The 15,607-nt window shown below is 35.8% G+C and overlaps 1 protein-coding gene across 3 annotated transcripts in view; it reads right to left on the bottom strand.

Annotated features, from left to right (window-relative positions):
• Positions 1 to 15,607, bottom strand: part of RELCH (RAB11 binding and LisH domain, coiled-coil and HEAT repeat containing) — a 79,729-nt gene that overhangs the window by 50,276 nt on the left and 13,846 nt on the right. For all 3 annotated transcript variants that reach the window (XM_067290959.1, XM_067290958.1, XM_067290960.1), the window contains exons 2-7: positions 12,652 to 12,741; positions 4,730 to 4,801; positions 4,565 to 4,620; positions 4,326 to 4,439; positions 748 to 951; positions 566 to 657 (exon numbers count right to left, since the gene is read on the bottom strand). In XM_067290959.1, coding sequence (XP_067147060.1) covers positions 566 to 657; positions 748 to 951; positions 4,326 to 4,439; positions 4,565 to 4,620; positions 4,730 to 4,801; positions 12,652 to 12,741 — 628 coding nt within the window. The remainder of the gene's footprint in view (positions 1 to 565; positions 658 to 747; positions 952 to 4,325; positions 4,440 to 4,564; positions 4,621 to 4,729; positions 4,802 to 12,651; positions 12,742 to 15,607) is intronic.

Below are 15,607 nucleotides of genomic sequence, written 5' to 3' on the forward strand. Positions count from 1 at the left end.
AAGCCTCTGAAAAATTATACATTAGCTCATATTCAGTATTGGTGCATCTCTTAGAGGAATGAGAGTTTACAGAATCACATATTTTGAATCAACCTTTAAAGGATTTTCTAAGACACTATCATAATTTCTACTAGTCTTGCTTTGTAGAAAGAAAAACTGTTTTGAAATAGGTTATTAAAACAAACACTTTTCTAATAGCATTTGCAAGCTGTACACATTGCAGTATTCAGGAGTGAAATAAAATTGACTAAAGAGAGAAGTTAAACAAAACACACCAGAACTGACTTGCATTTTCAAAGGAGTAAATAATCAAGAAATTACACTGAAAGAACAACATTGATTACAAAATTAAACAATGTAGGTAATAAAAAGGAAAAAAGCAATTTGAAGTCTCTTTCTTTTTCCAAATCAAATACTACGTTAAAAAAGAAAGATTACTCTGTCTTGAAGAACCCCTAGTAATTTTATAGATATAAGTTCTATATGTTTTAACACACATGCTAGAAAACCACTGAGAAGTCATTCCAACATATAACAGCACTTGAGCAAATTGATAAACACATACCTCTCAAGCCTTTGGATTTTTTCCATCAAAGACCATTTCTCATTGTTTAACACATTAATTTGATCTTCTAATTTCTGCACTATTAAACATTGCTAAACACAGAATAGAAACAGAAGAGTTTAGTACAATGAAGTTAAGTAGTAACACAAAAATCTGAAACATTTCTTCTGTACCTCCCTTACTTCTATTGACTGTGGTGTTGTTTCAAATACAGGAACATTCCCAAGTATGGGAGTGGTAGCCTCCAATTCATCTTCCTCTACACCAACTGATACATCCACTACATCTTTTGCAGTAACAGGATGATTTCCAAAGTCACGATAGAGTTGTAACAGGTCAGGAGGTTTTGGAATGTTCAATCCTACATCATCCCACAGTTCAAAATCCTTGGAAAGAGTAAGAGAATAAAAAGCATAAAATCTATTACCTTTTATTTTTGTTTTCTTCCTCATTTGACTGTAGATGTATATTCACAGAATGGCAAAATAGCCATGTCAAGGTTGCAATGAAGTAGCTCAAAACGGATAGCAAGAAACAAAAGTAGACAGAAGGTCTACTTCGTAACCCAAAGCAGTTTCACCTGAAAGGCAGTTCTCCCTACTGTATTAAAGGGAGGGACTTACAAAACACATGCCTTGCAAAATTTATTTTCTAGGATGTGAATGCTTTCTAGAATCAGACATATTATTATCAATTATATCAAATTCTAGTAGAACCCATGGCAGATGGCTGGAGGCTCTATTGAAAGGGATATCTTTTTCTTCCCCCCTCATTCGCAAGTACAGGTACAATTTTCCAGAAGCAGACAGTCAAATAACTGTAGACAACTGACAGATGGGTGCATATTCACAACCAAGTTTGGACATATAATCATATTAATTGTACACAGTTGAAAGCAGTAATGGGGCCTCCAGTCTTAAATCATCACAGCATGTCCTCCATTTTCTCACCAGCATGTTACCATCCTATATTGACAAGGTTATTTCTCATAACAGTAAAATAAGAAAGGAGTGCTATGTGTATATAAGTAAGTGTGCACACTATGTCATGCAGGAGTTATGATGCTTTCTTTAAAGGCATTAAATCTCAAGAACATCCCCCAGTGTTTTTTTCCTAACTCCTCCCTGCCCCAATACTCATACTTTTAGTTATGTTTTTCCATAGTCTGGTTACATATACATATTCTGATAGCCTTCTATGATGGAATGACTGGCTGGGTAGATGAGGGGAGAGCAGTGGATGCTGTCTCCCTTGACTTCAGCAAGGCTTTTGACATTGTCTCCCATTACATCCTCATAGACAAGCTCAGGAAGTGTGGGCTAGATGAGCGGACAGGGAGGTGGATTGAGAACTGGCTGAATGGCAGAGCTCAGAGAGTTGTGATCAGTGGTGCAGAGTCTAGTTGGAGGCCTGTGGCTAGCGGTGTCCCCCAGGGGTCAGTACTGGGTCCAGTCTTGTTCAACTTCTTCATCAATGACCTGGATGAAGGGACAGAGCGCACCCTCAGCAAGTTTGCTGACGATACAAACCTGGGAGGAGTGGCTGATACGCCAGAGGGCTGTGCTGCCATTCAGAGAGACCTGGACAGGCTGGAGAGGTGGGCAGAGAGGAACCTCGAAGTTCAACAAAGGCAAGTGCAGGGTCCTGCACCTAGGAAGGAATAACCCCATGCACCAGTACAGGCTGGGGGTTGACCTGCTGGAAAGCAGCTCTGCCGAGAAGGACCTGGGAGTGCTGGTGGACACCAAGTTAAGCATGAGGCAGAAATGTGCCCTTGTGGCCAAGAAGGCCAATGGTCTCCTGGGGTGCATCAGGAAGAGTGTTGCCAGCAGGTTGAGGAAGGTGATCCTCCCCCTCTACTCAGCCCTGGTGAGGCCACATCTAGAGTACTGCGTCCAGTTCTGGGCTCCCCAGTACAAGAGGGATGTGGCACTACTGGAGCAAGTCCAGCGAAGGGCTACAAAGATGATTAGGGGACTGGAGCATCTCTCTTATGAGGAAAGACTGAGAGAGCTGGGCCTGTTTAGCCTGGAGAAGAGAAGGCTGAGAGGAGATCTTATCAACGTGTACAAGTATCTGAAGGGAGGGTGTCGAGAGGATGGGACCAGACTCTTTTCAGTGGTGCCCAGCAACAGGACGCGAGGCAACGGGCACAAACTGAAACACAGACAATTCCATCTTAACATGAGGAAATACTTTTTCACTGTGAGGGTGACAGAGCACTGGAACAGGTTGCCCAGAGAGGTTGTGGAGTCTCCTTCTCTGGAGATCTTCAAAACACGCCTGGATGCAATCCTGTGCAATGTGCTCTAGGTGACCCTGCTTGAGCAGGGGGGTTGGACTAGCTGATCTCCAGAGGTCCCTTCCAACCTCAGCGATTCTGTGATTCTGTGATTCAAATTATGAAGATTTTCTGAAAGAATTATGTTAATAATCCAGACAAAATTCTGCATGCTATATGTTAACTGTAGTATGCTTACACTGTTTAGAGTTAAGAATTTTTAGATTTTTGGGGGGGTTAATATCCTTGTATCCTTGCAGTGCAAAACATTTCTATTTGAGGATGCATAAAAAGTAGGGATAAATTATTTGCTTCTTTTCTCTTTTTGGGGTTGTATCCTCACAAGTATTTGTACGAAACTAAGCATAGTTGATCTTCAACTATAGATGGGTGTTCCAGAAATTGTATTTAACTACCCATCTCCTTTACAGAGTAAGATATGAATTGTAGGAAAAATACTTCAGGAGTACTAGTTATAGGAAGAACTGGTTGAAATTCAAGCAGAAAAACATTTAATTTTTCTGATAATATTCTGCTTTTGTGCTGAATATACGGTGGGTATTGACGACATCATTTTGTTCACCAGTAACAATTGTAATGTAATTAGAACCTTCCACACATTTGAAAAAATTTTCCCTGTGAAATGCAAGCCAGAGACAAAGCTGATCGTCTTAAGAAAAATGCATCAAAGAATAGTTATGCTCTTAAATAACTAAGGCAATACCTTATTACTGAGAGCTTCTCCAAGAACATACTTAATGTTGCGGGATGATTAAATTTACTTGTATATGCACAAGGGATGACAAACAATGAGCATATGTAATCATTCCTTACAAATCGATTGAGTATGATTTAAGAAAAAGATGACATTCAAAATATAATAATATTTGGAACCTTGAGTTTAACTTTAATGGTTATAAATGGAAAGGTGTCCATCAGAACCTGGAAAAGCATATACTTGCATACAACTCGCAGTATAATTAAATATTTGCAACAAAAGAATTAAAACAAAATGCAGTTATAAAAATTAGCAACAAGTAGTACTATGGGAAACTACCGGAAACAGCTTTTTGATACATTATTTTTGAACAAAACAATTTTAAGTATTTAAGTATTATTATTTTAAGTATGATTATATTTTAATATTAAATATATTAATTATCTGGAAACTGTTTTTCTACATATATGAGCTGAATAGTGAAATTAAAATTGAGATTGTTTTCATCCTCTATGCTCTTTGTTTTGCTTCTTTTAAAGAGAGCATGCATTCTGTCTCCTTACCTACAAGCTTTGGGAAAAAACCCAAACTCCTTTCAAGCCATGCTTTACATATGAAAATATTAACTAACACATTTAACACTTAAAATACTTCTTATGTGTAAAGTGAGCTGCATGCACATGAAACACCATTTAAGATCACTTAAGTTTACAAGATCCTATGGAAGATAGGCATGTAAAAACAATACAAGGAAACCTTACCTGATCATGATTTTCATCTGAAAATGTTATTGATGTAAGCTTATAACTATTCTTCAATAAAAACTCATTAACTAGGAAGTTTAGAGCTCTTTTCTCAAGAGGTCTGATTGGCTCCTGGTGAAGAAAAAAAGAAAACAGTATCCTACGTCTTAGGTTCGTCTTCCTTTGGCATACTACAACTAGTAGAGCATATCTATATTGCAGTTCATGTAGAACTCGGTTTATCACCGGCCACTTACCTGAATTTCAGGACTTGATTTATAATTTTTTCGTTCCTGCAAAGGAACTTCATTTTCTGGGGAGGAAAAAAAAAAGTAACTAAATATACTCTTTCACACAGGATGAGTTCAACTACTTCTACATCATTCAAAGTAGAGACTTAAGAAAAGGTTTATGTACACCACCTGCAGCCTGAGTCAGGTTGGCTCGGAGGGCCTGAATGGTCTCCTTGGCTTTCCGTAGTTCAAACTCCAGGACTGGACAGGGATTTGGATTAAACACACACAGGCATCCAACCAAGGCAAGGGAAACAAAAATAAAATATAAAAAGCAAGGATGGGTGTGAAAAAAAATATACAGTTTGTATTAAACAGAAAGCATGCAGTCTTTATGGAACTCATGAACGCATGCAGCAGAGTTGATCTGAAAGCAAACTGGTGAACATTTTCCATAGTCTTTTTGGTCTTAAGTTAGCTAAATCAAGATTTCAAGTTGTCTGACAAGGACTCGCTGTAGGGTTGTTTCATTTCTTTCTTTCTTTTCTTTTCTTTTTTTTTTTTTAAACTTTCCCTATTACTGAAAAAAGTTTGTGATTTTTTTCCCGCACTCTTACTCTCAACAGATAAATGTTTTAATTTCTTGGGGGGTGGGAGTACACAGAGAATCCAAGCATACAAGTTTTAATAAAGCAGGTACATGCTGGTGGCACTGGAAGTTGTCTCCATGTAGCAAAGCCGAAACAGAGTGATAGTACTGCCCAACTGAGACTACTGAATTTCTTTCAAAAACAAAATTGTGCACTGCAATTTTACTACTTTAAATGAGTATTATGGCATAACTTGAAACAATGTATTTCCTTACTAAGAATTACTAAATCTCCCTTTAAAATTTTCTTGTTATTTTACTACAAGTTTTCAGGAATGCTCTAGAGTCAATCAAGATTTTGAATTCAGTTGAATACATTAAGAGATGCACAAGACAAAAAAGCACAATATGCACTTTCACAGTACTTAGAAGAAGCTCGCAACAAAAACGTCTTTGCTCTATTACTCTCAAAAGTTTCCAGTGAGTCTTGACCTATACAACACTTTCCATCATCTAGAGTCAGTTTTAGAGATTCAAAAATATGAAATTTTAGCTGTCCCCCAGATCATCGTTATGAATTTCTCATGTTCAAGTGTTTCTTCTAAAAAGGCCCAGCACTGCTTCGTTCTCACTGGAATCTCATGTGGTTTGATTTTGAGGTCACATGTGTACTGTAGCTTCAAATTTAAAAACCTTGTACCTTTACAAAACATTAGATGCTTTTTATAGCCATTTACACATTTGAGGGAGCCTATTTAAGGAATTAACAGATAGATAGTTTCCATGCATATCATTAACTCTCAGATTACTCTAACCAAATTTAAAAATCCAGTTACCAGAAAGAATAATTCTTGTAACCAGCTAGAAAAGAAACACACTGCTACATATTGAAGAGTTAAACTATTCTAAATAATATTTCTAATATTTACTTAACTTTGATTCCCAGGCAAAGCTAAAATTGTTGTAACTACTTTTAATAAGAATATATTCACTAGACTTTTAATCATTGCTGGGAACAATTTAACAGGTTATTTTGAAAGACTTATAGAGGACAACGCATAGGCAGAAATATTGAATTGCCTCTTCCTTGTGAGAAATGCTATTAAAAACTACAAATAAATCAGTTTCCTTTTTGAACTCTAAGAATTTTCTGGTCGTTAACATGCATGGAAAAAAAAAAGATTCACTCAGTTTGCATTTATCCATAAAAACTGAAGGAGTAACTACAGTATATCACATTTTCTACATGAAAGTAACTTGTTTGGTGCACAGAATTTTACTGCAGCGATACCAAAGCACAACTGAGGATATGATGAATAAAATATATAAAATCTCTCTCTAGTATTCAGCAATGCTGATCTGCAAATATTTCTGTGCAACAAAGTTAGAAAATGTTCTTGCAGTGAAGCCTCTAATCACTTCAGTACTTCCTTATATTTGAATTACTAATTCACACTTAAGATTCTAAGTTGTAAGCTACTGATTTGTTAGTTTTTGAAAACTGTAGAGAATTCAAATTAAGTAATTCTTTTGATGAAAATGACTATGTGTTAGCATCTGATTCTCTAATGATATTTTCAAAGAACAGAACAGTTGCAGATCAGGAGTGCCCTGCATCAGAATGATATAAATGTAAAACAAAACAAAAAGTTAGAAAAACAACAGAAACTAGAAAAAACTCAGGAATCCCATTGAGGAAAATAGGAATAAGACATATGACTGAAGCGTAGAAAGCCAAAAAACTCATGTCAGACAAACCCATGTCAGACGGCAAGAATTAATTTTCAGTGAACTGTGATGAAGCTGAAAATTGTTAGAAGCCATTATGACTTTACCCACTCATCCTTAAAAGTAGATTACTCTGCTGCATGTTTCTCTGCATATAGTGGAAGACTCTGAACACAGTATATTTGAAAAGTCACTTTGCAGCTTGTCACAACAGCCTGATCACCACAAAACAGTATTGTTAGAGTTGTACCTCACTTCCTATTGTGATTACTGCAACCGTTTTATTTGCCATTATACAAACCTCATTCATCTTTAAAGTCACAAATTTAGCTTTTATTTGAAGTTTGTTTTCAGTTTCTTTATTTAAGCTTATATATTTGTAGACCATTAGATCATAATCTCAATAGAAATTTTAAATGAGCAGAAGCTCTTCATTTTAGAAGCTACGATGAAGTGTAATCTGTCAAAATACACAATGATTTTTTAACTCAACTCTTTCTATACTTATGAGATCAACATTGGTGATCCCCATTTGTTGATCATCTGATGTCCTCTTTTTAAATAAATAAATAAAGCAACCTCTATCCCCTTTCTTTGTAACCATTGCCAAGTACTGACTTTTAAAACAAATGACCTGGTCTCTTTCTCTCAATGTCATAAAGCCTACATATATTCAGAAAGTTAAACCTTCAAATGCATTGAAAAAGTCAACTAAATTTTAACTTCATGTTTGACTGAACTGATAACATTTATAACTCTATAGTACTCGGTGAGAGGAGCTAGTGCTCCACAAAAATGATGCATGGAAGAGTTTTGTTGCAGACTGCCTAGGAGGGGAAAGAACTGAGTTTAACTTCCTCTCCATCAGGAAAGCAGAGAGCAGAAATTTGGACCTGTGAGGTTCACTAATCTTCCTATAAGGAAAGGGCATTACTGTACAAACTGCTGTGCCTTAGGGAAGAAAACTGTTCCTTCTGAATTTAAATGGCTCACTTGCTTTTTCTTCTTATAAAAAAACGAAATCATTACAGCTACCAATCTGAAAAAAGCATTGAGCCTTTACCAGGTCACTGTAAAAGAGTTGAATCTTTCAAAGCAATCAACTAAGGATTAGACCAAGATTTTCAGATTAGCTATTTTTAAATACTTCAGTTTTTACTCAGCTAATCTGATACAACTTTAAAAGACAAGTGCATATCAAGAGCAGGTGGCTTGTCTACTCAGCTTAGAAATTTAAAAAACAAGCTTTTTCAAGGATCTCAATCTATTCACCCGCATTTATTAATGACTTAAGTTGTTGAACAGTGGATGAGAAGTTAGTCACAAAGAAAAATATGCAACTTGGGATATTGAACAAATTGAAATTAATACATGAACAGCAATATATTGTTGGACCAAGGCAAAGAAGTCGAAGGAATAAGCTGTACTTTTTTTGATTTTCAGTATTTACTTTTGTATAAGCAGTATTTTTTTCAATTTTACTGGAATTTTACATTCTACATACAAATTATTGCATCAGCCTTTTGCATATTTCAGATAGCAGCACAAAGGTAACTCTACATTGTGAAGCTACTAATGGCATCCTGACATTTTCTTATAAAAGTACTCTAAAGGACAGCTAAGTGTCAGGGCCTCTTGTGTTTATGTAGCTTTCCTTGAATTCAAATATACCCTGTAACAATTTTTGTTTGCTTGATTGTTTTTTAACTGCCAAGTTCTTTCTTGTATATTAAGTGTAAAACCCTAAAGGTCCTCAAATATGCCCTCCAAAACTTGTACAACATTTCTTTATATTTGAGGGATTTGCATATATGAGTTAATCAGAAGAAATCTAAATTCCTTGACCAGAGTTAGCAATAAAGACGCTATAACAATATACATCCAGTCCCCCAAAAGAAAAGTGACCACATTTACAGGCAGCATGAAACATTTCAGGATAAAAAAAACAGACAGAACTGAACCAGCATGTTGTAATACAACACTAGAGATGACTATCAAGCTACAGAGAAGTTCTGATCCGCCTCTGGCTTCATGAACATGTTATTAGAGAATTTGTTATCATTCTAAAAGTGAGAAGCCAAGACTTGGCTCATCAGCCTTATTAATGCTTGCAAGTTAGTAAGAGAGGATCAGCCATAGAGAAGACCTGAACTACAGCAAACTGGCCTTTGGGTCCAACCCGTGGAGACTACCAACCTGGAAGGAATTCAAGGAGACACCCAACTGCTTAGCAGGGCTTAAGGTGGCAAATGGCAACAGAAAACCAGACCTGCTTCCAAGATGAACAAACTGAACACGCAGTGTTGGCAAGTGACTCTTATATGGCAGATGCATTATTTATTTATTTATTTTAAGATCCCTCTCTGAATTGTGATTGCATACAATATTATTTATTAAAAATATAAACAAAAAGGCTGCAGGGAAAGCAGGAAGTGTGAACCTAAGTTCAGACTAATGAAATCCTCAAAAATAATCAAGCGATCTTTGATCCTGTCTCTTATCTTCAAATCCTGACAACAGTAATGTTTTACTGTGCTTATTGGAGATATACAGTCTAATGAGAAATCAATACTAATGCAGGAGGATCCAAGAACACAAATGACTGAAAACAAGTTTGGCCATGAAGATTAAATTTATTACCACTCAAAACACAGCACCGCATTTCTAAAATTACAGACTCTTGAAACAGCAGACTTCAAAGGCAGGTTAGCACTACTGAATATTTTGAATTACGGAAAGTAGAGGTTTTTAGAACACAAACATACTTGTACACAAAGTCAATTTAAGATGTGACAAAAGATTCAGCTCTTAGATTGAATGCCAGGTGTCCTATTAATACAGAATGCTGTGGGTGTTTGAGTTCAAATTAGGTGTACTCTTATTCCATAGGAACGGAAGATGTTTTCCATTTATTATTTATTTTATGAAAATGGATAGTTGGAGGACATTTATTAAACCTAAAAAATTCTTCAGCACTGACTAGTACCGACTGTTTCGGCACTTACTGTAGATTCAAGACTTATTAGTCTTGGAGAATAAGTTGTTTTCATCTAGTATATTGCAAGCTAAGGATGCATATATATTTTGAAACTCTTTGTGGATTATATTTTTTTCATGCAATTTGTTACACAGCTCTCAACTTTTGTATTAAAATCAGGTAGATAAGGAGGAATATTGCTGTCTTCTAAATTGCTATTAGTTTTGTCATGCTCATCCACATCCTGACTTGCTTTTGTGACTTGCATCTGTTCAGTCAAACTGATTATAACATTATAGAAGAGACTCACTTAGCTTCCTTTGATCAGATTTCCCAAGTTACATACTCACATCAACTCTTCAAAACATTTTTTTGCTTCTAGGCATTTTAACACCAGCTGAAATCAACTGGACTAGCAGATTTCAAATACCGAAATCCATTTGAAACAAGTATCTTTTTAGTTGTTTCCTGGATTTTTTGGATCAGTCAACTACGAAATCCAACAACTAAGTGTAACATCATCCATAATGACAAAAACAGAAATACAATGCCTTCAGATAGTAGATACGTGTGGTTTTGATTTGGTGCTTTCCAACATTACCACGTTAAAAAAAGTGCTAGTAACTGGATATGCTATAATTTTGGTTTTAAAGACCTTCCAGCTCAGAAGCTGTTTCTTTTAGTGACTGATGTGTATTGATTTACTATCCTTCATTCCACTAGAAAATTAATTTAGAAATGGGTTCTGTCCAAAGAAGTCTATAAGACAAAAGATAACAACATGAAAAAGGTATTTACAAAAGAAAAAAAAAAGAAAAAAGAAAAAACAACTCTGAGAACTATCGAAAGAAAATGTGACTATCAGATCATGGCCTCAAGCTTTTCCAACAGATTAGAATTTTAGCTCCTATGCAAAGCTCCTCTTTGCTGAAAAGAAAGCATAAGAGAAGAAATAAGCAAGATGGACTTCTAGTTAAGTTTCAAATCACATTTGCAGTTAAGGACTACTTTAGAAGCAGAAGTCGTAAGCCAGATTTTGTTCAAAGAAGGAATTGGAAATGCAAAGTTTTTGAAGCTTCTGTTGAAATAATGTTTTATGTGCACATTGAAGATTTTTCAGTTTTCTGTAGGAACTTTTGCACAAGTTAGCTTATTGCTTAGGTAGATGGTTTTATTCAGAAGTCAGGTAGAGATTTTGAAGCAACTATAATTGAATTGAGTTTTAACTAGATTATTTTGGAAAACTTCAAGTCTTTACAAACATCCAGAAATAATACCCAGGCTTGCTTTGGTTCAAGTCACTTTTTGAACACCACACAGAAAAACCTCTTTAAATGAGCACAGATCATATATCCTGCCATATAATTTACTTCTCTATTACATCTGATGGAGTGGACAAACAATACACTGTGATCCTCAAAATTCTCTCTTTTATGACGTATTTAAATTTAATATTAGGATATATTTATTTCATACTGGAAGCAGTCAATATTTTGCCAGGCTCCCTCAGAAGATGGATGTCAATTCTCTGACTGATCCTTAAACAGCTCTTATCCAATTTAGTTACTAAAGAAAGCTCCAAGCAAAGATCAAACTAGCTCTCTCAATAATATGCTTGTCAAGAAGGATTGCCTATAAACAGGAAAAAATCTATCAAGACAAGGAGAAAGTTAAAAAAATCTGAAAGCTGCTTGCTTCTGCCTTGTAGTCCAGGACATGATTCAGGAACACTTGCATTCCTTAAACACACTTTAAATAGAACATCAGTTGTGTATTTAGGATTACTTCTCTCCTCGAAACTGAAACTTTGACTACATACACTGCAAAAGACAATAATTAGATAGTATTAAGAATTTGGAAGTTTCTGTACAAATGAAAGAACAACAATTACCTACAGTTCTAGGCCAGGGCATCGAAAAACCTGAATATACTTTATGTTCATGAAGTTCATTCAGTCATTTGCCTGAACGACAATGGCCAGGAAAGAAAAATGAGATTTCCCCAACATTTAGCTTAACTTCTGAATTTAGAAAAAAGCCTGAAATAGAGTATCATGGTTCATGTCCAAAAGAAGTTACAACCAAATATAAAAGAAAAGCAGTCTCTGTCTTTGGCAAGATAATCATAAATCTGAAGTTAAAACTCCCCACAGACTTAGTTTAAGAACAACTGCAAGGAAAAAAAAAAAAAAAACCCTGTTGCTTCCCTGAAACAACCTTATACAATCCAGAAGTCAAAAGGAAAGAAGAAAAGCATAGTTCAGATTTGCAAAAGAAAAGATTTGTGGAGCTGAGAAAACCCCAAATTTATTCTGGATTTGAAAAATGTTTGTTTGATCTACACATAGGCTAGGTTTAACAGATGATTCACTAGAGATCTGTACATCGTAAAGCTGCTACCTGGGCAGTAGTCACAGGCTACTGCAGAGCATGTGTTTAACGTGCTTCAGCCAAATAGCAGTGGTCAGTAAGCAGTATCAAAATATTGTTCTATTGTCAAAACACCTGGGCACTACTTTCAAGTATACTGGTTGCTACTATGCTGATGAAATGTAGAATCATATAGAAGTACCACCTATCTGAATATTTGCCATTTAGAAGGATATTGTGCTTTTATATGTTCTTAGGAAAAAAAAAATATATCACTCAACAGTAATGCTATAGTAGATGGATCTGAAATATGTCACAAAGTGACTAGTTAAACAACCAAAGCAAAGTCTTCTCATCTTCAGGAATGTTCATGTAAATATACTGCTGCTAAAAACAACAAATCAAATGGTTAAGTGTTCTATGATTCCTGAACCATATAAAAACTTACCTGCTACTCTTTCGTCTGCTTCTCTATTGCCATCATCAGAATATCTTGCAAAATCTAAGGAATCAAGAGTACTGATGCTTCCAGTGCGATCTTAAGGGAAGGGAAAAAAAGACGTGAAAAATGGAAAAAATCTTAGAGAGCTGACTAGCTTTAATAGAAAAAGTCAAAACATCATTTCAGTAATTGTAAATCAAAGGCTAAGTAAATGTTTTGTGCGATTGAAACTTCACTATGTTTTCCAAGTCTGACTTTTTAAGTAGATAAACAACCATGACAAGAGCATGACTGTAAAGTTTAAAAAACAAACAAACAAAAAACCTCCCCAGCATTCCAACAAGATCAGACACTGCAATAAATTCCTGCCCCTGACTCCCCAAAAGGTAGCATTTTTACCTTCCCTATATGTCAGGAAGAAAGTCCTATAGCTCTTTCCTTTTTTCTACCAATTGCCCAAGAGCTTTGCTTGGACAATCAGCTTTGCACACAAAAGCAAACAGATATAACTGCTCTGCAATAAGTTCAAAGAATAGCAGTTCTGTTCCCATTTTATGCAAGTCTGTAACTGCCCCAAATCCTCTACCTTCTTTTCCCTTTTTTACTATTTTAGGGCATGTTAACATGGACAAATGTTTCTCTACATTATCTCCTGATTCTAGCCATTAACTTTAGTACATAACCCACTTAACACAGAATTTACTAAGTTATGTATGAGCTAGCAAAATGAAAGCAAAACAAGTGCAGTTCATGGTACTGCAGTTATAATACACTCTGGAATTTAATTCCTAATTACAAGACATTCAACAAATTCAGTAAGCAGCATAAGGTTCTAATCTGACCTCAACATTTTTCATTTCACTAAAATACGAAAACAGAATGCACACAGTTTTGGTAATTTCATGTCTGTTGAAGTACACATCCACCTTTTTATTAGAAAAATGAGTAAAGAAATGCTCAAATAGTGACAGAAACCCAAATAAATAGAACGTGTTCCTAAACCTTGAACATTAAACTATTACACCAAGTATCTTAGTATCCTTCCCCTTCTTTTGAAATCAATTTCTATGTAGCTCTGCAGAAAAATAACTTTAATTACATTAGAACTATTGTCACACAAACAAAGAACAAATTCCATATGGCTGTCAAAAACAAGCACACCCCTCCCCCAAAACTGTCAGTGGGAATAAAAGCAATCTCATCACCAGACAGTCAAATTCTGCTGTGACTAACACCACAGAAGGTAAAGTATTTAAACTTAAGAAAAAAATTAAATCATGCTTGTGTCAGAAAACTAAGGAATCTATTAATGATTTTCTTTTTTTTTTATGCTTAAGTCTTATGGGTCCCTTAAGGTCTTGTGACATCCTCTCTACATAATAGGCCAGCACTAGAAGGAAATACGAACATCTGGATTCAGATTGATTAAAGCATCTCTACCTACTTGAAAAGCTTTAGAGAATACGAAGCTTGCCAACTCAAGCTAAATTCTACAGTACCAAAACTAAAGTGTCTGGCAATCCTAATTTGTCTGGTTGATACAGACATAGATATCTATCTCAATATCATGATAGTCTTTAGCCACCTAAATTTTTTCTCCGAGTATGCTTTGTCCACCAGCCAGAGAAACAGATTATTATTCCTGAATTCTATTTAGTACTTAGTTTTAAACTTCACATTTTGTTCGCAGGTTCTGGTCTTATTTATTGCACTACTTTGAAGAAGTATTTAATAATTCCCTGTAGGCTGTTCCACAGTGCTTAGCAGCATAGTAAAAATTCTTCTTTTAACAGTGCCTCTGCAAAATGGATCGTTGTGAAAATAATCCAGGTTTCACACATCTGGAACCACCGTTAGAGTGATTAAGTTCAAAAGTAAACATGAATTTTGAATGCACAGTGTGAAAGTCTTCAGATCTGACTTTTCAGAACACCTAGCACTTTGTTCAGCATAATGCTAAGCCCTGCTCCAATTTATTTCATCTGTAGCTGCAAGTTTCCTCAAATAATTTTTTGAAATCAGATTCCAGTCTAAAGTTAAACATAAACTGAGAACTACAAATAGAAATACCAATGAACAAACACTTTTTAAAAAGTGACTCAGTCTTATATAGCATCATTGTGGCAAAAGCAAAAACACAATTCTTTCTCCTCTTGCAGTCTTGCCATGTTCACAGCGCAACTTTCAATTTCTCTTGCAAGGCGGGTAACATCGGAACAACTAATTTTTCAGGTAAAGTCAACCACATCATCATTACTGAAGCACCTAAAGCTGTATGCAACAAAAGTGCTTTCACGTAACTAGCAGCATGTCTTAAAGGCAAAGGCTCCCCCCCCACCAACTGATAAAATCAATAATCCAGCCATAATGCACACAAGCATATTTGCCAAAGCAGCAGCCAGAAACCTGTTGAAAAATCATCCGATGTGCTAAGAAGCATTAATTCATGTCATGGCTGGTTCCTTGTACCATTAATTCCCTCTCCTGATCCTCCTTCCTGTCTCAAAAATACCTGCCTCAGGTCTTCTCACTATCCTCCCCACAACACACTTGGTCCAACATACCCAGTCAATTGACCTCCCTCACATGTAGCTCACCTTTCTTCTTGGAAAGATAAATTAGCCCATGTTAAGCTTGGTGCTGTCATTACTAAACCAAGTCGGTTTGGGTGCTAAAGTCATTATCTTCACCCTATTCAACCTGAAGATAAAGACAGTTTTCATTTTAAATCTTATGTATCACATTGCACCCAGAAAAAGTGGAGTCTGAATCTACACTGAGAACTGGGTAGACTAGCCAGATGAATGCTTAAGGAAAAGAAACAGTAACAGAGAAGGCTGTATACACACACAGGCTGAAGAGTATCTTCTCCTCAATTTACTGTCCCCCTAGACTGTACATGTTGCAGAACTTGATTAAGTTGGGTACTTACAGCTAAATGGTATAGCTTGAATAATGTAAG

Source organism: Apteryx mantelli, chromosome 2, assembly GCF_036417845.1.
Source record: "Apteryx mantelli isolate bAptMan1 chromosome 2, bAptMan1.hap1, whole genome shotgun sequence".
Classification (NCBI taxonomy): domain Eukaryota; kingdom Metazoa; phylum Chordata; class Aves; order Apterygiformes; family Apterygidae; genus Apteryx; species Apteryx mantelli.